The sequence below is a fragment of the Sander vitreus genome, chromosome 9 (genome assembly GCF_031162955.1).
Source record: "Sander vitreus isolate 19-12246 chromosome 9, sanVit1, whole genome shotgun sequence".
Lineage (NCBI taxonomy): Eukaryota > Metazoa > Chordata > Actinopteri > Perciformes > Percidae > Sander > Sander vitreus.
Window position 1 is genome coordinate 3839107 of NC_135863.1, and position 24326 is coordinate 3863432.

Here is a 24326-nt window from a genome sequence, read left to right on the forward strand (position 1 = left end):
ATGTTTGCTTTCTTCCAGTTTTGCGAGCTGCATGATAGAAACGTCATCACTGTGAAATCTCCAATGAGTGGCTCTATTCAAACATGGGCTCTTGGGTGAAACCCTGTGTGTATGATATCCTATCATAACCTATGCAATCGTTATAAGGCGACCGGACACAAAAGGTTCATGTGAAACGGTGATGTGACAGTTAAGTTTTGGCACCAAAATGAGTATTTAAGGTTAGAAAAAGGGTTGTTGTTTGGGTTAAAACACTGGTCCATTAGGGCCTCAGACAGAAACATCAACTCACCTACTTGCTCGCTGTGAATTCTCTAATGACTGGCTCTATTCAAACATGGGCTCCTGGGTGAAACCCTGTGTGTATGATATCATACGAAAATCTATGCAACTGTTATATCTAACAAAATTAAGGTGACCGGTCACAAAAGGTTCATGTGAAACGGTGATGTGACAGTTAAGTTTTGGCACCAAAAGGAGTATTAGAAAAAAAGTGTGGTTTGGATTTGGATATGTTTTAAACCATCAACCTGCTAGGGACTGCAGATGAAAATTAGCCTGTATGGCTAAATCTGGCATATTTACAGGTTGGACTCTGTACTCATGTTGATTAATGTGCGTTGTCCCTTTTAAATAAAGAAATCAAAAAAAAAAAAAACACTGGTCCCTTTGGGATAGGGTTACAACCCAACACTAACCCTAATCGTCATGCTAGAAACATCACCACACCCACTTGCTCGATGTGAATTCTCCAATGAGTGGCTCTATTCACACATGGGCTCAATCTGAGATTACACATTATCCGAGATAGTCTTTGTCCTGGGGAGTTGGGTTAGTTTCATGTCCAATTTGCGTTCTCACATACAGCTCCGCCCGGATGTCTAGATAATCAGGTGTGAAGTGCATGTGTGAAAGGGACTTTATTAAGGTGGTTGATCACCGCAAGCTGTTGTAACAGCTTCAGTGCTCCTTGTCTGAGTCTGGAACTCTGTTAGAGGGGATGAATACTGTTCTTTTCCTCTGACAGTATTACGTCTTTTAATGATGGTGGTCGAGAGGGCTGTCTAACACATGCATCTAAAATATCCCATAAGTACTCAACTGAGGTGAGATCTGGTAAGTGCAAATGTATTTTCATCAAACCATTCACATAGGTCTCTCATGCCCTGTAAGCATCTACATTTTTTATGTTTCACCACTCATTTATTCAGGTTTTTCCTTTAATTTGTCATCAGTCTGTATATTCAAGCAGCACGCAAACATTCCCAAGTGAGCCCTGAAGGCATCCTTTTTAGCTTCATATTACACTCCATCTGTGAAAATGTAGCTGTGGCTGCTGCCAGACACACTGTTCAGGGAAACACTGCTGCTTGGAAAGTTGACATAGTTCCACTCCCAGACAACACAGCGGCCCAGCGCGGTGGCTCAGGGCGTGTCGTTTCAACTGTTGGAGCAGGTGAGACCCAGAGCCAGTATGCGGCATCGAAACTGGATTCAACACTGCTCAGCTGCTAGTTTTTTTTCTACAGCAGAGGGAGATATATTGTCGGGCCGAGTATTCCCACTAGAACACTTTTATGTTCAAATGTATTAAAAATACTAGTGTTGTTGCAAAAGCAAGTATATGACATAGCAAACAAAGAAAGGAAGCAGGATTATATAAACAAGAACACATAAAACAAATGTTCATTAATTAATATGCAATGTTTAATATATCAAACTAATTAAATGTATTATCATTCTCTCTATCAAACTTGAATAAGCAGGAAGTCATCACTATATACTATCTGATTTTATTGAGAAGCCAAAACTGAACTTTTAAAGCTGATAAATTGAATAAAATGAACATGATGAACGGAAATGATGATAAATTGGCAATTAAAATACCTGTATTATCTAAATCAGATCTTGCACAGTATGTAAAAGAAGATAGCCTCTGTGTTATTGGTGTGAGGCTCAGCAGGGTGAAGCAGCACTTAGCCTGTTAACATGGTCCACTGATACACATGGCTCTGAGGCACATCCATTATTTAAAAATGTAAGACTTTAATATTATTAGAAGACCAGTTAGGTGGGAGCGTTTTGCTGATGAAGATTCATCAATGCTGCAAATCCTTCATATGAATAATTCCACAAAAAACAGCATAAAATGTCACTTAGTGAGCTTGTGTTGTCAGAGTGAGCAACAATGGGCTTTAAATGGCTGCACTGTCTGCTTGCTGGGGAAAAAAAGTACGGGATAGCATTAATGTTTCATGAAAATCATCAGTCATTTCAAATTTGCCTCATACCACGCACCTTTCAAGAATCGTTGGCATAATCACCACTGCATAGTAGATGTGAAAATCCCCATTAGCATCTGAGATACGTTTCCGGCTGTTTATTCAGTCTTTGAGGATTTCAATGCATGTTTTAAGACCACTTTGTTGCACTGGCTTACAATCTAATGTCAACCAGCAAGGGATAAGCTCATAAAGTTTAAGCAAGAAAAAGGGGAAGGAAATATCAAAATGAGATTATTGTGTGTTTGTAAGAAGAAGAAAAAAGCCCCTCTAAGCCACAGGGGAGCAGAGGGGAACCTTTGGTAAAAGAAAGTGGAATTTAATACTGTATGTGTTGTTATGTTCACTAAGACTCTCTAAGGGAAGCTACCAGTCAGTTTAAAAGAGCCAAGAGAGCAAATGTGATTCTGTGTTCATTGCGGGCAGATTTTCAGAAAGGAACATCAGTGCTTTCTGGCCTTAAGACCAGGGATTTCTAAAAAAATATGTCATCTCTTAAAACCAAGGGGCCAGTGTCCTTCTTAAAGGCAGCTTTGTTTTGGCATCTGTCTTCATCGGGGTGAGGTAAAAATTTGTGCTCTTCAGGCTTCACTTCTTTAAACCAGCTGCAGATTAAAGACAAACAGCTGGAAGAAGTGAACTTCTTTGACATTGGAAGTCAGATATGAGACTAAAGCCAGGAGCGTATCCATCTATTTATCTCATGCAATTATCTGAGCTTCTTAACCCTTCACATATAAGGGAAGAGATGGATCTCAAAGGTTGAAGTGGTTTAAGACAAGGCGAAAAGACAAAAATAAGGACATTGATCCTTTCTGTATAATGAAGATGCTAAAAAGAAATCTGCCCGCAATGAATTATTCATTAACTCTTGTGATAACGGAGCACTTTGTTTTGTTTTGTTTTTTTTTGTTTTTTTTATCCTGCCATCGAAACTGCCCCCAAACTCATGGAGCCGTGTTCTCTGCAACCGTTCCTCAGCAGCCATTATCTGATTTCTGAAGCTCGCCTCTGAATTGTTTCTCTTCCACGCCAACAAATGAAGCGTAACGTCGCACGACTGACTGAACAATCAAGGCTTGCGTGGCAAATTGGGTCAAACATTCCTCAACACTTCTCCTCCCCGTTAATGATATTCTCCTCCTAACTTTGGTTTAATGAATCTCCAATACAGAGAAGCCTGGACTGCAAATCAAAGGTAAGAGCGTTGATTGATGCAGCATTTCCTGTGTAACTGCTGCACCTCAATACTGGGCTGAAAGGCCGGCTGAATGAGGCTTGTCTGTACTCGTCTCATCTCTTCTGTTCAGTCGCATATGACACTCATACCACAAAATGTTTGACAAATGATGGAGGCTCTCAAAGGAAATTACTGAAATGGAGGGGCTGATTCATCACACTGTGTAGCAGTAGAGACCTTTTTTTTCGCCCTCCCATCTCATTTTTCCCGTCTTTGATTATTTTCCAGTGCTGCTGCACTCAGTGCTTTCTGGCCTTAAGACCAGGCATTTCTAAAAAAATATGTTATCTCTTAAAACCAGGGGGCCAGTGTTCTTCTTAAAGGCAGCTTTGTTTTGGCATCCGTCTTCATCGGGGTGAGGTAAAAACCCATGTTTGGAATTAAAGGCTGCTGACTTTCTGAATATTTTACATCAGTCACCTGAAAATGCCTTACAAACAAACGTACCCTAGAGGGCTCTTTCTCTATTCATCTCAATCAGTGGTTTTTAGCAGCACTTTGGTTCAGTGGCGGCTGCCAAATCAGCTCAACGTCCTCTTGCCAATTCACTTTAGAGAATGTAAAGTTTTATCTCTGATGGACTGTATAGCAGGGCATCACTAAGACCGAGTCAATGAAAAATGGGCTGCAGCCCAGAAAAAGGCAAGCAATTTAGCGCTTTAGCTGCAGCTACACAGAATAAGGGGTATAGACCCTGATGTTTCTGCTCTTCCAATGAAGCTCTGTGTTAGAGCTCCCTCCTTGCTGATGACTGCATAATGTACTATGTACAGTTTCAGTTTTTTTTACAGTTTTAGCATGCATCACAGATCATCACAGAATTACTAGGGGTGTGAAGGGGAAACCAGTTTTACTTAGTATTTTCACATTTCATGTATGATATGAAATCAAGTTACTCAGTTGAATATTTAACCAAATGAGGTGGATGCAATTGCCCACAAGCAATTTCAAAACAGGTCTTGCACCCTACAAGCTTAGCAACATGTGTGGAGGACAAAACACTTTGTAGAAATCCTGCTAACTGTAACACCTATACTCACTTTATCTTATTAAGATTGTTTTGGTAGGTACTGTTGGGTAACAAATACTACTACTAATAACAATATCATAATAATAGTAACAAAATAAATAAAGGATTTTGATAATCAATTCAGTCACCAATAAAAAATGCCAAACATGTGCCAAACCTGCTAGTTCCAGCTTTTCTAATGTAAGGATGTCCTATTTTTTTTTTTGACGTATCACAAATATGTTTGTACTTAAAGTCTGTGTTCAAATTCCGCGTAGGGAGGAGGTCAGAGTGGATGGGTCAAACAAACATGGGACTTTTACCAGGAGGACGCTGTTTTGTGTCCTGTGTGAAAACAAATGTAACATTAAACCCCAACCCTAACCCTAACCCACTTACTGTATGTACGTAAGTACAATTACGAACATACTTATTTTAAACCAAGCCACTTTCTTTTCCTAAACATAACCAAGCATTTTTTTTGCCTAAATATAACCAAACTGGTTACTTATGTTTAGATATAAGCATGTGTTGATCTGCTGCCACCAGTGGGGGTGCTATTTTAGGAAATGCTCACGTGGATTGTGTTAGAAGCTAGAAACAAACGACCTATGTGGTCCTATGAGTTGAAGGACTTGCTGGTTTTACCAAAAGACAGCAGTAAAAACAAAACAGGTCCCACCACAGATCTAAAGAAAAATCATAATAAAGCAATAAATGGGGATCTATTAGTCAGGTGAGATGTGTTTGGGTGTGGTACATCCAATCTCAAAACTACCACTGCAGAGGCTTGTGAAATCACAGCAGACAGCACAAAAAGACTGAAGAAGCAGACAGTGTCTCAGATGTGGGTGTGTTTGCAGGTTGCTGCTGGTACATACATTCTATGACGTTAATCTGTTTTTTACCACAAGTGAGTGCAAACACTTTAAAGCGATGTGAGGTAACACGTTCCTCAGAAAGCAAAGAGAATTCAGTCTGCGGTGCGAAGAGCAAACTCAGCCGATTCAATTCATTCTGCCTGATAACAACTGACATAGTGATGAATGAACACACCCTGAAGGTATTAAGCAGTAGAAGATGCAAGGTGATATTTACATCATAAGCATATCTTGATATGCATAGCATACTGCTCCAATGAGCCTGTACACACATGAAAGAGCAAAGAGGGAAGTAAACCGTACTGCTCGCTCTCATTGAGTGTACATGTTGACTTCAATGTAACATTTAAAGCACTGTAAAGTGCTTACAATGCCGACCAGTTAAATAATTACACAATACTCAATACTTTTGAATCGCAATACTTCTAGAATCGCAATAAATGAAAATTGCAATACAGATACGAATCTGCACCCATGTATTGTGAAAGAATCTAATCATCCCAGCCCTATTAATTCTATAGGCTATTATAGTTATTTTACTAAAAGGAATGTTTGACTTTCAGTTTCATTTTTCAGCTACATTTTTGGCTCATTATGGCTACCAAGTCCTTACATTATCAATTGTTTTCCATATCAAAGCTTTTATTTCATAATAGTGCAGGGGATCACAAAAGTGGGACTGTATATTGATTGGTATTAAGAAAGCAGACATTTTGTCATGTCCCGATAGAGATCTTTTTGAGTTAAGTATGTGTCTCTATCACACATGCAGCTCTTTTGCGGTTAAAGCATTGGTTGCAATAAAACTGCATATCAAATTTCCAAGTAAAATCCTAATACATCAAACAAATAAGCCAGCCAGATAGTAACCTACAAAGTGACTGTTACTTTTAAATAATGCTCCAACACATTAAAAAACATGGTGGCATTTACATTTTTATATTACATTTTAGAAAGTATCAAAATGAAAAACAATACACATTAAAATCTCATTTAAATTCATAAGTACACGGCAATTATGCTGCATCTAAGACTGGCAACGACAGCTCATTCACGCTTGGCGATTCTCATAGTAAAAAACTTATTTCCCGGCATGAACGTTTTCCAGATGCACAGAAACAAAAACAGCAACTTTAAGAGAAAGCAACAGAAAGATTTGTCACTGTAAAGTATCTTGTTCATGGGATGGTTTGCTCGTCACAGTCACATTTGCATAATGGTTGTATCACCCTAGAATGTGTCATCTGCAGGGAAGATATGCCCACAAACGACATACTGTATATGTTCAGGTGAAAAAAATTGATTGATTTTTGATTGTGATTGTTCCTTGTCTACTATCGACAGTCAACACTGATTTAATGGCTTAATTAAGTAATTTGAACCCAAATCATAATAATTCCCCAACCCTAACCAAGCAGTTTTTCAGTTGGATTTATGAAACTTTTTGTCGTTTAATTTGGACGACTTGTTAGCAAAAACAACTATCTAAAAATATCTAATTAATCAATGGTACCAAGTAAGCTCAGAAAACATCTTCAGACAAAACCCTTTGTAGCCAACACATATATTGGGTGCTTTAAGCAACTAAAGGTAAATAAAAATAAAAATAAACATAATCAGTGCATGATGTCATGTGTTTTAACATTTAGCCATTTAGGATACTTATACTTTATTAAATATTTAGCTAACAGGAATAATAACAGGACAGGACAATACGCTTTCTTGCAGAGAGTAAGATGAGATGCTTGACACCATCTCATGTCTGTATGGTAAATATGCACCTGGTAAGCTTAGCTTAGCTAAGAGTGGGGGGGGTTGCTTTAAAAAACAAAATTGGAACCACTGTTTTAAGACATATTTTGCAGTTTTAATGTGAAGTAAATCTGTTATAGTAATAGAATAGAGCTCTGTAGTAATAGAGCTCTCCTCACCAAAGGCAGTCACTCTGGATCATTTTCCCTAATGGCACTGTGTAAATATTTATTTGGAGGAGTACTGCTCCTGAAGTAACTGGAGGTAACCTAGGAAACTGTCCCTACTGCCACTGGGTTTTTGGCTAGAACATTAGGTGAGGTCTTAAAAGTGCATTCACTATGAAGGGTTCATTAATTAAAAATGGTAAGAACAGAAGCTGAAGTTCATCATTCCATATAGGGTTTGGTCTGCTTTATGTCCTTAAAATTATGTTTTAATAATGCGCAGCATTATGCTATTCTGCATATGAAGCAGGCCACAGTAGGCCACTAAGGGCCTGTTGATGGGTCACCAACTGCATACAGTAATTGGTAAGTACTTTGCAAGTACTGTCCACTGTAGAGTGTGATTTTATTAATTTGTTCAAACACTTATACCCAACAGGGAGCACAAACACCATTATTATAGCAAAACCATAACAAGCACATAAACAGCAAGAATTACGTTTTGTATTTACTGTACAAAATATGTTGTCACCTACTGTACTCCACAAAAAAAGAAAATACGATAAATCTTTGGCTTGTCTAAGCGTGAATAGCTTCTCTCAGAACAATTAACAAAGCTTTAAAACTACAACCCAACTGCCGTTTTGTGGATTTCGTAACATTCATTAGGGCAGCAGGTTTGCATGCACAGTAAAACAATACGAGTCAATATTTCATGGTAAAGATCCCATAATATTCTATTATCACCATAATGATTTGTATAAACTCAATGTCATGTAGGTCAGTAACTCTATAACTCAATGTTTGTAATGTTTGCCAGTAAAAATAAAGTGGTTGAAAGGGTGAATGCTGAATACATCTGGAGACTAAATCCAGAGAGAGAGAAAAAAACTAGACCCTGGGTGGCAATAATAGCTCTTTTCATTAATATGAGCTAAACCTGCTGATAGAGTTCCCATTCGAATGCTCTATACTGGCTATAATTTCATTAATTCTTTAGTAAGTGAGCTAATCAAGAGCACTTGCTATGTTATGAAAAATACAACAATTACGTTTATCCACTAAAACAATATCTAATCTGAAAAATGTCGCCATGTAATGGCTGTAATCATCCATGAAAAATTGAATGAAAATTTAAAGCTCTGGCAAATATGTACCTGCTTTTTTACTGCCATCGCGTCAAAAAGCATTGCTTGGTCAGGTGCCTTTTGCGTTTGTTACTGATGCAAAAAGTCTTCTTTAGCGTCATATTTAGACGAACTTGGTAGGGACTCTTGGTGCCACTTTTTGACGCTCTGGGTCGGGAGTCTTGGCGTCACTATTTGACGATCTCAAGCCTCGCCTGTAGCCCTATGGCGTCATATTAAGGTGCGCTTGGTCGAGACTCTTGGCGTCACTTTTTGATGCTCTGGGTCGGGACTTACGTTTATCTGACATGCGGCACAAGAATGGGACAATTAGGTTTAGGAAAAGATCGTGAGTGGGGTTACAAAATGTTTTTTTTCTAGTGACACGAAGGTCTCTTGGCTGAAAGTCCAGTGTTGTTGAACCCATCGACCACCCCAACCAACCTTCTTACCCAGATTTTCGGTCTTTCATACTACTTGCTACCGTTGCTGCGGCTATGCCCGGTGCGTTCCATTTAGAAGCACATTTTTTTCTGAGAGCCACTGAGCAAGGGTCAGTATTTCACGAGTTGGGAGTGAGAAGGGGTTGTTTCTTTTATTGCTATTGTTTGACTCAGAGCAGCAAGCTTTTACCTTGATGGCGGTGGAGGCGATCTGGATGTGGTGCAGCTTGTGCAGGGTGCTCTCCCTGTCAATAAAGTAGGAGGCAGCCAGCTGGTGCAGAGCTTCCAGAGTCACAGCTGTGCCATTGGGTTCACTCACTTCAGATGTCCGACTCAACTTCCGCTTGTCCACAAAGATCATTAATGACTCTTCCCCTAAGAATACATACACACACAGACACATACACACAGTTCATTAATGACTCATCGCCTGTGAACATGCACACACACTGTTCTCAGTGGTGTAATGATAAATATTAACCCATTAATACCTGCCAGCGCTAATTAAACCATCACATAGGCAGATAAACATGGTAAAGGTGGAAAGCTAATTAGAAACTTAGCTGCCTCTGTTCATTTTATACTGTGGTCTACGTTGTTATTGTGATACGTCTGTGGTTACAGTATAGTGCACAAATTGAGACGCTTTATGAAACACCAAGTCTTTTAATACGAAAAGAGCCAAAGCTTTCAGAGCACAGTGTATTGACAAACGGTGGAAAGAGTGAAAGATCAATGGAAAAATCATTTTCTAACAGCATGAGCTTTCATGGGGAATTTGGTTTTAATTTGGAAAGAGTTTAGAACTAACAATGTACATTTCCACTGGGGATACAGTGTCCACCAAAATGTGAAAAAAACTCTCAATTTTAATAACTCACTTTGTACTTTATTAAGTCCTGAAATCGTTAAAAAAAAAAAAAAAAGTGTTTCCAATACAAATAAAGTTACAGAAATAATATGGTATAATAGTCTTAATTGCATTGCAACAAGCTTCTTTATTTTGACACATTTCTTCTATAAAAAAAAAAAAAACTTCCTTTGGAAACTTTGTAAAATTGGGTTATAACCAAGAATCACATTTTATTTCAAGAATTATTAACATTAAAATATGCTACACAAAGCACCTTTAAAACACTTGCACACTGCTTAGATAAAAACAACCTATATGTTCCTTGCCACTGGGTCAGGGGTTTTCAAAATGTAAGACTGTGGGCCTTCTCTCAGACAAAGCTTAGTTTACTTGCTTAGTTTCGCTCAATTCCTGGATGCCTATGGGATGAGAAAAGCCCATCATGACTATGTTATTTGATCCCGTAGACACTCAACAATTGAGCCAAGATAGCCTAATACTGCTGTTTGACACAACTTCAAAATACACCAAATAAATAAAAAGGCTGTCCTCAGGCATTTATTAGTTTCTGACTCTGGGAAAGTGAGACAAACAGTAAAATTCTCAAATACTACTGTATGTCTATACTATATCTTTAACCAAATCAAACATTTACGCTATTCTATATGATCTTGTTTTGACAAGTAATGTCATAACTAATTCTTTCACAGAGAAACTGTTTGGAGCCCTGCTGGGAGCCCCACCTCCCACTCAGCTGTAGTCTCAGCTGTAGGTAATATCAGGCCATGCTTTAGCTCCTGTACTTCTTTCTTTTTGTTTGCAACACACAAACGTGATTGTCTTTTCAATCTATTTTAAATACTGTTGGTTATTCATCATGGCTTTGAGAGTTTATGCACAAGAGACACAAGATGAAAAGAGCCAGCAGAGGAGCTGGAAGGAGATGGTGCAGTAGATAGCCATGGGAGCTTTGCTGCACAGTACTCTGGCTAACTCACATCCATTGTTATGGAAACTGGAGATTCTTTTTAACAACTCCAAACATAGATTGTACATGTTGAATCAGACAATATGAGCTTAAACAACCACAAAACAATCCAACAGTCACAGCTGAGACAATATTTAGTCACACATTTAGTTGTTTGAGCACACAAGAAGCTTTAGAGCTTCAAATACTGTATGTTTAACTGCTCGATCTTTGACCATTTTAAAAGATCACTCTTGTATGGCAATTCTCCTTCATTTGATAGCTGATGGTCTACAGCAACAATGACGGACAAGCAGAGAAAGATGTTGATGACATGGTACCAACTTAGGACACTGTGGTTGATATATTCGGAACAGGAAAAAAAAAGTCCCCTTAACCTTTTCCTATTTAAGGGTTTCCACCACATCTGAACAAATAATGGATTAATTAGAGCGATAATGGAAAGCATCAGCTTTCTCTGATGCAGATTCATCGCATAGTTCTTTGTAATTTACTGCTGCATGACTGTGATGTATGAATGGATGTTGAAAAAGAGACGTTCAGAGTCCTCCAAAATAGTAAAGTTCTAGTTAGTGTTTAAAACAATTATGAAATACAGTATAATTACATTTTGTTTCACTCACTACTGAATTTAGACCCTTGTTGCTCAAGTTGAAATACTGGTAAAGTTTCACAAGCCTTAAAAAGGTTCCTGGAAGGTTTCCTGTTTGGAATAGGGCCACATGTTAATCTTGGGCTTTCCCCCTTGTGTTAAGGTAGGTCAATAAAAACAAAGACAATCACAGCCTGTCTACTTTATTTACCTCCCAGTGTTGCAGAGAGCAGGAAGTGGGTTCCGTATTTCTTGATAATGTTGTCAGTGATGGCGCTGAGACTGGGCCTTCTTCCCAGCTGCCTAATGGTCTGGAGGAACTCTGGGTCCAGCGGCAAAGGAAAGCCATTGTTCTCTTGTCTCTCCAGGGCCACGCTGTTCACCTTCCAGCGGCCAAACTCCCTGCAATGTCACAGAAACACATGCTAAGAGTAAGCAAAGGACACACAACACATGAATGCTACATGCAGGCACGTTCGAGAAAAGGACAAGGGTCCAACAGAAGCAAGACGTATGGATGATTCAAAGACTAAATTCACCAATTCTATTGTTTTCTGCTTCTTGAAAATCAGGAAAATTTGACCCACTGTTGTGATTTTAAAGTAGACGAAACAGCTTGCCCCTCACATGGAGGATCTTATTCGGATCTTTTCCTTGTGAGCCGTAAAATGTGTCTGCACAACCTGAGTCAATCTTTTTTACCACTCTTTAGAACATAAACAGGTAACTGTCCAACCACAGCGCCTCAAAAACATGAGAAGAAAAACATTGCTCTATTTTTTTTAAATTGGGTGGAGAAACACAGTGTTTTTCACTATTATCTGAGCCTGAGAGAGAAATAGCATGAGAAGGTAAATTGCTGACAAATACTATACATTAATAAACCCATACAAGTGTCCTTATAGCTGCATAAAACTACGTTATAGTGTGTTGCAGAGTAAAGTTATGGCAGTTTGTAAGATGCTTATAAATGCTAAATATGTGGACTTAAAGTAAACTAATGAATGGTCTCATGCTGTTTCTACCTCCGGCTCAGAGAATTGCTTTGAATTATAGTGAAAAACATTTTTTTTCTCCCCCGATTTTAAATAACAGCGCAATCCTTTCTCATCTGGTGTCACTATTGGAGGCTTTCAGGGCCTCTTTTGTTGGTAACAGGCTTCAAATGAAGTCGTTTGATACTCAGCCTGGCCTTGAAGCATGCCAGCTGCCTTTATCTACCAATTGCAGACTGATTGCTGCTGCTTGATGCATAGATTAGCTCTATCCAAACATGGTTCTAGAGAAATGGTAGACCTTTCAATCACTGTTGGATCAGTGGTTGACACAAATAAAATCGGACATGCACTTGCATGAATTTACCTTTCAATGTGTTTTTGCTTTGTAAAGGTAAGATTTACACACAAAAATACACCATGTTATGTCAGAGAGTGGCTGCAACACAAACCATATCTATTTTGATTAACATATCTCTCCTAAAAACTCTGCATCTACCCTTCTTGTTCAGATTAAGTGCTCGGAAGGTCTGTTTAAAGAATAATCAATTATAAATAAACAGAGTGAAACAATATCTTCTTCACCACCTTCTCCACTCCCACCTCCCACCAAGACACATCTAAAGCAAAACAAAAAAATATTGTAATTTCATTTTGAGAATTAAATACAGAGAGGAATGAACATCTTCAATGTAAGCTGAGCAATATCCATGACTCAGACAACCCCACAACATGTGAGAAGACTCATGCAAATACTTAGTTTTGACTTATTTACAGTTATTTCGGAGAAAATCACTCAACCATTTCATCTTTTTATTATTAATTTTGATTTGATAACGCAAAGATACAGTCTGTTGGATGCTGTAACAAGACAGATTGGCAGCCACGTCCCATTTTATTTTCTGCAATTTGGATACCAGTTCTACAGTTTATTAGTTAATATGACAATGCCCTATGAACTGAGACAAAGAAAATACTTTACTCTACAATTTATATCCAATCTTAACTGCATTCATCAATGTTGGGACACTAGTGAAAAAAAAATACATTCCACATTCATTTGGAGTTGTGTTTTCGTCTACTGTATGAGTGAAAGTCCAATATTCACTCACCTTTAAGCTCTAATTTGGTCTCCACCAACTCCTGAGAAAACTATCTGGCTTTTAGCTGATAAACGTTCCACTTTCTTTACCAGCTAGTCAATAGCTTTGTCTGTCTGCTGTTTAGTGTACAGTGGGTTTATCAGAGCTTGTTTGCTGAAAATAGCTGCCTGCTGCTGCTGGAAACAGGATTGAGGGGCACTGAGACTGAACCATACTGTGGTGTAACAAAAAGCATTGCAGGTGGGTTATAATTATCTGTGGGTTTATTGATGGGTGGCGGTTAAATAGGCTATCTATTGTTACATTAGGTTGTATTTTTGCTTCAATGTGAAATGACTTTAAATTTGTCAGCTATTCAATGGATTAGCCGATAAACAGACATTCCCATCTCGTTGATTAATCTATGTCTTAACTGATTTTAACAAAATTGATCAGAGATTTTCAATAACAAGTATCACTTTATCTATATCACCAACCCCTAGCAGAATCCCATTCAAACATTTTGCTTCTGCAACAGACAGGACTGCACAAAGTGACAAACTGTTTGCTCGTCCTCCGTTTCTATATATATAAATATATATGCATATAGAACCCCCAACACTCTACAGACACACACCAACTCCCTCATGCAAATATACTCTTGCCAACACACATGTATTCACGCAGCCTGCAGCTGCAAACATCTTAACAAAGCTGTCCTTGCTGCAACAACTCTGCTATCACCCAGAATATCGCAGAGCCCCCATGGGTGCGGGTGTAGCTGCCAATCAATTTCTCACCAATAACAATGACCCCCTGAGCACAATACAAACAGAAAACAGCTCATTAAGGCCCGTTTCATATCTGTGTTTCTTCATAACGAGCGGCCATTAGTGTTTAACCGTGATCAACAGTTGACACAATGCCTCGCCATGCTGCTCGCTGATGGACATTTATGATTGGTGCCAAAGCTAAGCTGGTGGATACAGCACACACACATGCACGCACATGTACGCACACACACACGCAGTCACAATGTAACCTCACCTTCTGCATGCCACTCACAAACACACGTGAAAAGATCTTTCGTTTCATGGAAGACTGCAGGTTTATTTCACCCTCAACTCCTCTCAGTGAGATGCTGAGTGACTGAAATAGCCTATCACAGACACACACAAGTTTATTTCACCTGGAGCTCTGTGAAGCAGGGGGCTGCTGCACATCTACCTGTAAGCCCCCCACACACACACACGCCGAACTCCCCTCTGAGCAAGCTGGACCTGCAGGAACTAAAGGAGCCGTGATCAGAGCAGGGGAGTTGTACCCTGCTACCTGTCCATCACAGCCCGTCTCAGATCCATCACAGCGTACAGGCAGCCTGAGGGCGTCGCTTGGTGCCCAACATAACAAATCAGGGAATCAACCCAGCGAATAACCTGCTGATGCAGTCGAAACGCGCTACCGAGCATAGCACTGCAGATTGTGTCTGTTCAGTACAGTATGTGACTGAGCGTGCTCCATAAATGTCTGCTACTGCTAGTGTTATCTCCTGAGGCATGTTAACAGTGAAATTGTCTTGAAAATTAAATTACACTCACACGACACATCGTGTATTTTAATAACACAAAATACATTTAAGAGAAGCCATCAGAAAATGTAAAACTGCCTTTCAGGACAAAGGAGCCTCTTGTAATTTACTTCAGACATTTTGAAACACTACTATAAAACTGGAAGGGCAGTCTGAGAGCCAAGACCTCCGCCAACCAAATGGGGGTTGTCTCACTGCATGTCAATCACTGCTCATGCACACACATTCATTCTCCCTTGTGGGGGGAGGGGCTTAGGAGACCGTTTTGGGCTTTAGCAAGGGGTGGAGAGACTGAAAAGTTGTTGATGTTGAAATTGTTTGGCTAAGTCCTGGATCTTCACAATCCTACCTACATCACCTTTAATAATTTGATTTGTGTATCCGCCCTGTGATTTGGATCCTCTCCAAAATTGAAGGGGTTGTTCCATTCCCCATGCTACACCCTTCACCCAAATTTCATGATTTCATGGGCCAGGAGTTTTACCGTAACCATCCTGACAAGCAAACCTAAAACATAACCTTCTTGGTGGTAATATAAAAATATGGCTACTAATTAGATTCTTTGATTTGTTTAAGCACCAAGTAGAGTTCCAATAAAATGTCATACTGTACTTGGGTTCTATGTGATACTGTATATCACATGGACAATTACAGTGGCACTGGCCCACATACACTATTGTTTAGATCAGCCTCAATGTCATTATTCTTTGTGAAAAACAAAGGCATTCTGCAGGGTTAAAGTCTGATCCTCTGGTGTATAAAAAGACCACAAGTTATGGTAAGACTGCTTCATAATTCTGTAAAATGATGGGAAACCACACAGGGCCATACCACATCTTTAAAACAATGCTAAATCAGGTAACAGTAATGCATAGTCATTTTAAAAACTTTTCAGAGAGATTTGCGCATGAATTCTGTTGTTTGTTCCTATTAACCTGAACAACTCTGTGGCCCATTTATGAACTTTACACAAAAGTCACATATGACTGATATAACATGTGAAGACTTCATGGTATTGATGCATGAAACCAAAACCTCTGTAACAATTTACACAATGTTAAAATCCCTCTTCAGGCTGCAAGTTAATTAGTCTAGCATGAATGAGCTTTACGATTCTTCTGTCGCTTGTGTCTCACTCATGCTAATGTTAATGTGTTGAGCTACGATGCATTCTCATTTGAACTCATCATCAGAACATTCGACTGTCACGGAGAAAGAAGACAAAGAAAAAAAAAGAGAAAGAAAAAATAACTTGAATTATCTTTGCAGGTGTTCCAAATATTTGCATGCATACGCAGCGAGCTGATTACCTCTAAAGACGGTTTTCCTTCATCTCTCATTTTCTCGCTGTTTCACTCAGATACTGTGTAATGACTTTACAGCAGTTATGTCCAGTTCATTGCTCTACATATCAAAACTCTGTATTTACAAAGCAAATGCACAATATTTACACACTGGAGAAATTGTGGATTGCGATACATTTTGTTTTCTCTTATTCTCATGTAATTAATGCACATTTATTTTGAGCCATAGTGGTGTAAAGGGGAGGAAGTTAATTAAATGACTTAACTGACTCAGAAAAGTCTCATTTCACCTCTGACTTCATGCAGGCAGGTTTTCTTCTGTTAATCCATCTAGTTTTTGTTGGTCAGATTATACTCACTGGCAACGTTTTTCCCAGTGAAGAAAGTTTGTCTACAAATCGTAGCAATATAACACGGGAGAGTATGTTCCTCATCTTGAGTCCCACATGATGTAAGCTTGTAGTATCAGTAGTATATAAAGATATTTTTTAGGAGACAGGGTAGGCCTGAAAAAATCTATAAACGGCCACTACAAAACTAGGTTGTTGTTTTTTACATTGTTTTTTGTTTTAAATAATCAAAGCTCTCGGAATACAGCATTCAATTAAAAGAAAAGAAAACGGGGCAGGAGACAAAAAGCAAATACTGTGGCATCAGGTGAAAGAAAATCATTTGGAAATGGTTTGCATTTTTGTAAGCGAAGAAAAAGAAAAAAGAAACTCACAAGCTACCCAACATTTACCTTTCCATGATAGACAAACTTTAGTTTATCATCAAAAGAAGCCTAAGCGAGAACATATGTGTGTGTTTGTAGCTGGGTTACCCCAGATACCAAAATAACCAGTCGTGCAAAACAGTCGGTTGATGTAGACTCAATGTTATTTCAAGGACCTCCCCAAAGAGAATTGTTCAAAATGGAAGAAAAGTCCTTCATGCTTCATTCAGGAAGATGAACCCAATTACATGAATATGGAAGACCTTGCAAGCTACAGTAACTGCAACTGCTCTGCAGTTTTCAATGTTCAGATTTAAATTTTTCTTTGTCGCAGTTTGCTGTTTTTCTTCTCTTGGTTTAATCTGATGTGACATTGATCCTTCTCAATACGCAGGCACCATTAGACACAGATAGATGATTTTAGAAATTGAGAATTACAAACAGAGAGGCTTTTCATTTGAGCGACATCAAAAGAAATTCTACGCATGCCGGTTGCATTTCGTGCATTTTCCTTAAAGGCACCTTTATATTGGCATTCATCAACTTTGTAAATTGAGCTTATGATGATCCAGTCTCAACAGGAGCTGGAGAGTCAAATGAGAGTGGAAGTAGGATGGGGGAGAAATGCTGGAGACACTTGTGTCTTTTGGTAATCCACCCACCGTGGAGACAAACAGGGAACGAAAGCGAGATCAAGACGACAGAAGAGAGTGTAATGATGTAGTTAATAGCTGCTGGTTGTGAACGCTTCATGGAATTGACACCAACAGTTTCTCCAACATGATCAAACAAACATCAGACCATTAATTTGTGAAAATCCTATTAAACCAGCTGAGAGGTCCTTTTAACAACACAGCATACTGTTTCCTGCTCATTTAGATTGGTCATGCCTTTGATGCTACCAAGTGTTACTCAAGTCCGCATTTCAAACACTAAATTACTGAGACTGTTATCATAGCCACAGGCATTCTAAAACCCCTGTAGAGGATTAGGATGAATTGCATTTGGGGATGCAACATGGTGATAAAGGAAGCAACCAAGTCCTATGCTGAGGGGTTGAAGAAGAGTCCAACTTATTGGACATCTCATTCAAGTAAGGTTGACTTTTGGTGCTTTCACATAAAATTGACACAATGAGGTTTTTGATAAATAATCATCAATAATGTGAATATAATGACGAAGTGGGTTAAGGCAAGCAGCTCAACAGCTCGAACAGTCTGGTAAATTCAGAACATTACATCACTTTACTGTAATGCAGCCTGCAAAACCAGGAAAAGACAAGACTTGTGTCAAATCACGATATTACAATATCCAAAATTCAAGACGATATCTAGTCTTATACATCAATATCAATATAATATCGATATATTGGCCATACTACATATTTATTCTTTTCCTGCTTTGGTGTCATTGAATAACTCAAAATGTTACTGTCTGTTCTAAAATAATACTCGACAGATGGGCTAAAGGAGACTAAAGTCAGTCTTTATTACTCATTATTCAGGAAAATCCCCTGGTTGCCTGGCAACCCCAACAAGAGCCAGAAATTCCCTTCTCCCAGCCATTAAAAGCCCTCTACATAACTCCAAATAAAAGCACAACTTGTCTTTTTTTACACTTAGACTTGAATAGAAATTAAACAAATGAGAATAGAACGCATTATTCAGTGAGCTGTAGAAGTGCTGCTATAAAGATTTAAAAAAATAAATAAATAACAGAGTACAGAGTATTAGCAGTTTCCCCCTGCTTCCAATTTTTTGTTAGGATAATTGTTTGCAGGCTGGAGCTTATATTTAGCTTGCAGATGTGACAGTGGTATCGATCTTCTCAGCTAACTCTCTGCAAGAAAGTCAATAAACATATTTTCCCAAATTGCCCAAGTATTTCTTCAAAAATAGGGTTGACTGTAGGAGACAGGAAGCAAATTGCAGTCTCCAGTCAGGCACTTTGCTGTCGCTGAGAAGCAAAAGTGGAAGTAGCACCCCAACACCTCTGTGGGAGGAGGTCGAGGTGGATGTCTGGGCATAAAAAGGTATGGAAAGGTAGTCACTTTCAGCAAACAGGAAAACATAATTGTAGTTCATTTTGATGACCCTTATTTGAACTGTCCTCACCAGAAAAACAACCAATTGCTGTCTTTTCTTTAGTCTCATTAAATGGAATGAAAATAAAAATCACATTATATTTTATATGTTGGTTTATAAGATAATTATAGATATAAATAAAAATAAAAAAAGTCTTTGTTTTTGCAATAATCAAGCATGCTTTTACAGTATGATTGACATCAGCTTCTTCATTCATGCATTTCCATCAGTGGCTCATTCATTGGCTGCTTGGTTACCAGATGACCATCCAATCATATTCGTACAGGCCAGGGGTACACAGTGGCCTTAGTAACCTTCTCACTGATCAGTGGTGGTTCTAGACCATTTCAAATGGAGGGGCCAGGCTGGGGCCACATGCAATTTTAGGAGTACCAAATAAAAGCACATACATACGTACATACCACCAACCCTCCATAGGTTTGGTTCTACAAAAGACTAATGATACGCATGTAACAATAAACACAAGAATACTCATTCGGTGTTAACCTACATTTTATTTATCACCAAACATGAGTAATATCCAATCTTCGGGGATAAAGATGGGGTGAAAAATGTAGGAAAATATTTGTCACAGTAAGGGGGGCCAGAGGGGGGTCAAGGGAGCACTGGCAACCCTTGCCACCCCTAGAACCGCCACTGCTGCTGATACACTCATGCCAATGCTGTTTGCTGCTGCAACTGCATCCGCCACCTCAACAGACCTCGACTTTACCAATGTAGTGTTTGTGAGTGTGTGTGTGTGTGTGTGTGTGTGTGTGTGTGTGTGTTTATTTGGGTTGTTAGAGAAATCATCCTTGTTGAGGATGAGCCTTTTTTTGCCAGTGTAACTATTTTCTTTAAATAGTTACTTCCCTGATGTAAATGTCTCTGACTGAATGGATTACTCCAACCGACAACAAAGAAAAAAAAGAAATAGATAACCACCATTTTACATAAATGGCTCACTTGGTGAAAATGTACTGCTTTTTCACCAAGTGAGCCATTTATGTAAAATGGTGGCTATCTCTTTCTTTTTTTTCTTTTGCCTTTAAGCAAAGCTTTAACAACATGCAATCTTCCTGTACTTTAGCATACTGAGGCAATTCAAACTCAGACGTTCTTTTTTTTGTTTGTTAAAAATGCAATTGCTTATTGATTTTTAGGTCCGAAGAATATTACTACACCTCTGATAACAGAAAGCAAGGGCAAGTCGGAGAGAGAGAGAGAGAGAGAGAGAGAGAGAGAGAGAGAGAGAGAGAGAGAGAGCATGATTTGCTGACATGAAGCCTACTGATCCCTTTTGTACTGCCTATTTGTCATAACACTGTTGACAAGAGACTCCTCTTCACACAGAAAACAAGGAATGCCTGGAATCACATTGTGTACATAATGAGGCATGTACATACTGTTAATACACGCTGCGCATACACAAATACACACACACACACACGCGCACACACACACACACACACACACACACACACTTACAAACAAATGGAACAGAAGATAGAAGAGCCACCAGCTACGCTAAATCCTGCTCCTCGCGTTCTTTCAATGACATGCCTGCATGGGCTTTTTAAAATTATAATCTCTATAGCTGCACACAATGTGTCACCACATACATGCCATTTTTGTTATTACACTTAGGCCCCGATCAGGCAGAGTGCCTGTAGGACGTTTTTTTGTAATTCTTTTCAATGAGAGTGTGGCTTTTTGCTCGCTGCTTTTTCATTGTGCTTCACGTTTTTTTTTTTACTCCATGCATCTTGTGTTTTTGGAGTGATCTGAATGTCTCGAGTTGAAAAAAACGTCAACTCAGATCAGAAATTCTAGTGTTTAATCGTGGTGGTTAACATGCAATGTGTCTATCTAAAAGCACCTGACGTCATTTCTGTTGAATTTGAATTCGCGTTTGATTCGCAAATGGGATGAATTGAGAGGCGGCTGCTTAGCAACAATAACAATTAGAAAGACGCAGCAAGCTGCTCGTTGTTTTTTTAATAGAAGGCTTTAACAAAAAAGGCAGCACGGCGCACCTCATGTTTTGCAACCTGCAAAAAAGCGCTCTCACTTAGTTGTTTATCACTTTAACAGTTGATATGCTTTGAGATGCTTTATTCTAATCTGGGTCTCATTTTTTTAATGTCATTGCTTTCAGTTATTATCACATTTTGAAATGATATCACTGGTAAGCAATGTTACCAATATCTCAATATTAGGCGGACAGGCCAAGTTATCAAGAATAGTGACACAGGCCGTAAAACAAACTAAAGCTTTTCTTTTCTCTATTAAATAAGTGTAAAACTGTATTCATGACCTTTTCTTATCTAAAAGTTAAAATTATAAAATGTAATTATACAGTGACGGTAAATAATTGTTTGTATTCCTGAAGATGTATAGGACTTTGCTGCCAAAACATCATAACATGTCTCAACATTTTTTATTAAAGTTGTGCTGTGAAGAGCAGTTATTAGTGATCCTTAAATCTACTCTGAAAGTTTTGATTTACAACTTCCTGTGCACTGAAAAGACACTCTGCCATTGCATCCTGACACAACCAGTTTTAAATTTGGGATTGATTATTCCAAGCCCCTTTTACACATGGACTGCAACGCTGAACTTGTTTAGACATTACCCAGAGGACCTGTATAAGAAGGCACTGCCAGCTCCCAAGTGCAAAGTCTGCGTAATGTCCGATTGAGCCAATGTGTGAATAGAGCAGCTCATTGTGCGGAAAATTCACAGCGAGCAAGTGGGCATGTTGATGACGTTACTATCATGCGGCTGGGGTGAAACCGGAAGAAAACAAACATGCAAGGATGAAAAATAAGGGTCACTGACACAAAGACGCCAAGGAAAACGGCTACCTGGAGAGACAATGCGATTCAGGAACTTCTGTGAATAAGGGTCAACGGAACGGAAAGAGACTTGGTTGTTCATGACCAAATGCAGCTCCGTGACACAGTGTAATCAGTGTCATGTCCTGCCTCCTGCACGCTCTACCCAGGCGTCACCCCTCGCCTAAACCAAAAAGAGTATTTCCGGTGAGAACGTGTCTGACACGGCCAATCTCCTATTTTGCGCTACATTTCAGTTCGTGGGGTGACCTTGTGGAATGGTCTAAACAATGAGATCAAACAGTGCCATACTATTATATAGTTCAAAAATATATTCAAGAAAACTGTAATTATACAGAATATACCAATACAGAAAGGTGACCTGGATATATAAATGGGAATGTACACACAGTACAGTTGTATGTTGTTTAAGTTATTGGATTGTTGTATGATTTAAAATGTTGTATACGCATATCTATTTGTTTTTTTATGTAATAATATGATATTGTAAAGTAGATGCAGGACTGTATAAGCATTATGCTTCTGCCTGCTCCTTCTCAAACTCATAACTCATAACTTTTTTTTCTTCTTTTTCTCGTCTTTTACAGTATGTTGATGTTGTTCAAAATAAATAAAAGAAACAAATGTGTGAAAGGAAAACTCTGGACCTGATTCTCCTGATATTGTCCGGAGTTCATATGAGAAAACAGCTTCAGTTAGTGTTGTTGTTAATTGTGTTTTTAAAGTAAAAAGCTTGCTCAACTATAAGTAGACTTTGAGGGGACAAATAAACCTACTGAAAGTGGTACAGACTCTACCCCAATGATCAATGGCCATCCGTATAAAATATAGTCGAACAGAGTCTCTCTTTCATAGAAGCTGCTTCTCCTTCCGTGGACCTCTGGCCCTGATAACTCCCCCATCACACACTTGTCAGAAGCCATAAGCTTCGCGCTGGATGAAGTCCTCGTCACTGCCATTGCTGCTGGTGATCATGGGGAGGAGGCTGCTCTGTTTCTGTCCCGGAGACACAGTCAACCTCTTGAGTGGAGGACGATAGACCTGTCTCCACCACAACTCTGTCATTGCATGACTCTGTCATTCATGCATGAGAGAAAACTGCAGTTTGATGAAAACTGTATCTCGGTATACACTATCTCTCTGGTTCTGTTCTGCAATGTGTTTGCAAACAAATCTTTACCATAATCATTTCCAGACACTAATATATTGATTGAAAACAAACGAGACCATTGCCGGATCAACAGCCCCTTACCTGCAACAGCATTCTACATTGTTTACAACAAGGTCAGATTGATTTGGTTACATATGCCAGGAAAGTGGAGGGGCAGTGCTGGAATGTGTTCTGCATTAAAATATATACATAGCACCAACAATAAATGAAGTGTGAAACAAACTGCATTCAATGACTAACTGTTTATTGCAATGATACCAAGGCAGAATAGTGAAATAGTTTTACCTACCTTTTTTTTACTTGCCCATATATCTCTTTATTCTCATATTGCTTGAAACAACCTATGTTTGGAATGTAGTGCCAAGGAACAGCTAACTGTCTTGCTATTATTATGTGTCCTCTCTTAGTAGCTGAGGTGGAAGTATGGATGAGCATTGTTATATCACCGCAGAGACTCCAGTTGGGTGTACGGTTTTGTTACGTTGAACCTAGTCTATATCGTCGACGTTTCATTTACGGGATTGTTCCGGAGGTTCCGCCGGGTGTCCCTCACATTGCGCTTTCTTTTTTTTGGCGTTCTAAACTCCGGTGGATTTATGACTATGATTAACTGCTCCTCAGATCTCTGCAGGGTAAATCCAGACAGCTAGCTAGACTATCTGTCCAATCTGAGTTTTCTGTTGCACGACTAAAACAACTTTCGAACGTACACATGTTCCACCAAGACAAGTTCCTTTCCAAGGCTGTTTTGCAGATGCACCATTGCTCCGTCCGGCCTTTACTGCTGCCCAAGACGATTATGATTGGTTTAAAGAAATGCGTTTTTCTCCCATCCCAGATTGCTGTGTGGACTAGCCAGAACCTCCTCGGCAGCGCTGTGGAGAAAGGTCTGGCAATGGAGACTACGTTGAACCCAGAGACCAGAGTTGATGTCCTATTCTCTCTCAACACAAACCATTAAGGCAATCTTCCCAACAAGTCCTCCAAACTAAACAAACAAAGAGGTTTATCATTGCCTCCCAATGTGTTTAATTGATCTGGCCTCCCTAATTGTTTGTCAAAATTATTACAAAATGATTGATATGAAAGTTGGCTTCGTTGAGGCACAAACACTAAGGTTAGGGAAATATCATGGAGATGGTGCAAAGAAAACAATGTTGACTTTTCGAAAAATAGGGAAGGTCACAGTCTCAGC

At 39.1% G+C, this 24326-nt stretch overlaps 1 protein-coding gene across 2 annotated transcripts in view; it reads right to left on the minus strand.

The window, feature by feature from the left end:
• The window catches only part of LOC144523078 (BMP/retinoic acid-inducible neural-specific protein 3-like), a 47648-nt gene that overhangs the window by 17493 nt on the left and 5829 nt on the right, over nt 1–24326 (minus strand). For both annotated transcript variants that reach the window (XM_078258378.1, XM_078258377.1), the window contains exons 3-4: nt 11546–11736; nt 9092–9276 (exon numbers count right to left, since the gene is read on the minus strand). In XM_078258378.1, coding sequence (XP_078114504.1) covers nt 9092–9276; nt 11546–11736 — 376 coding nt within the window. The remainder of the gene's footprint in view (nt 1–9091; nt 9277–11545; nt 11737–24326) is intronic.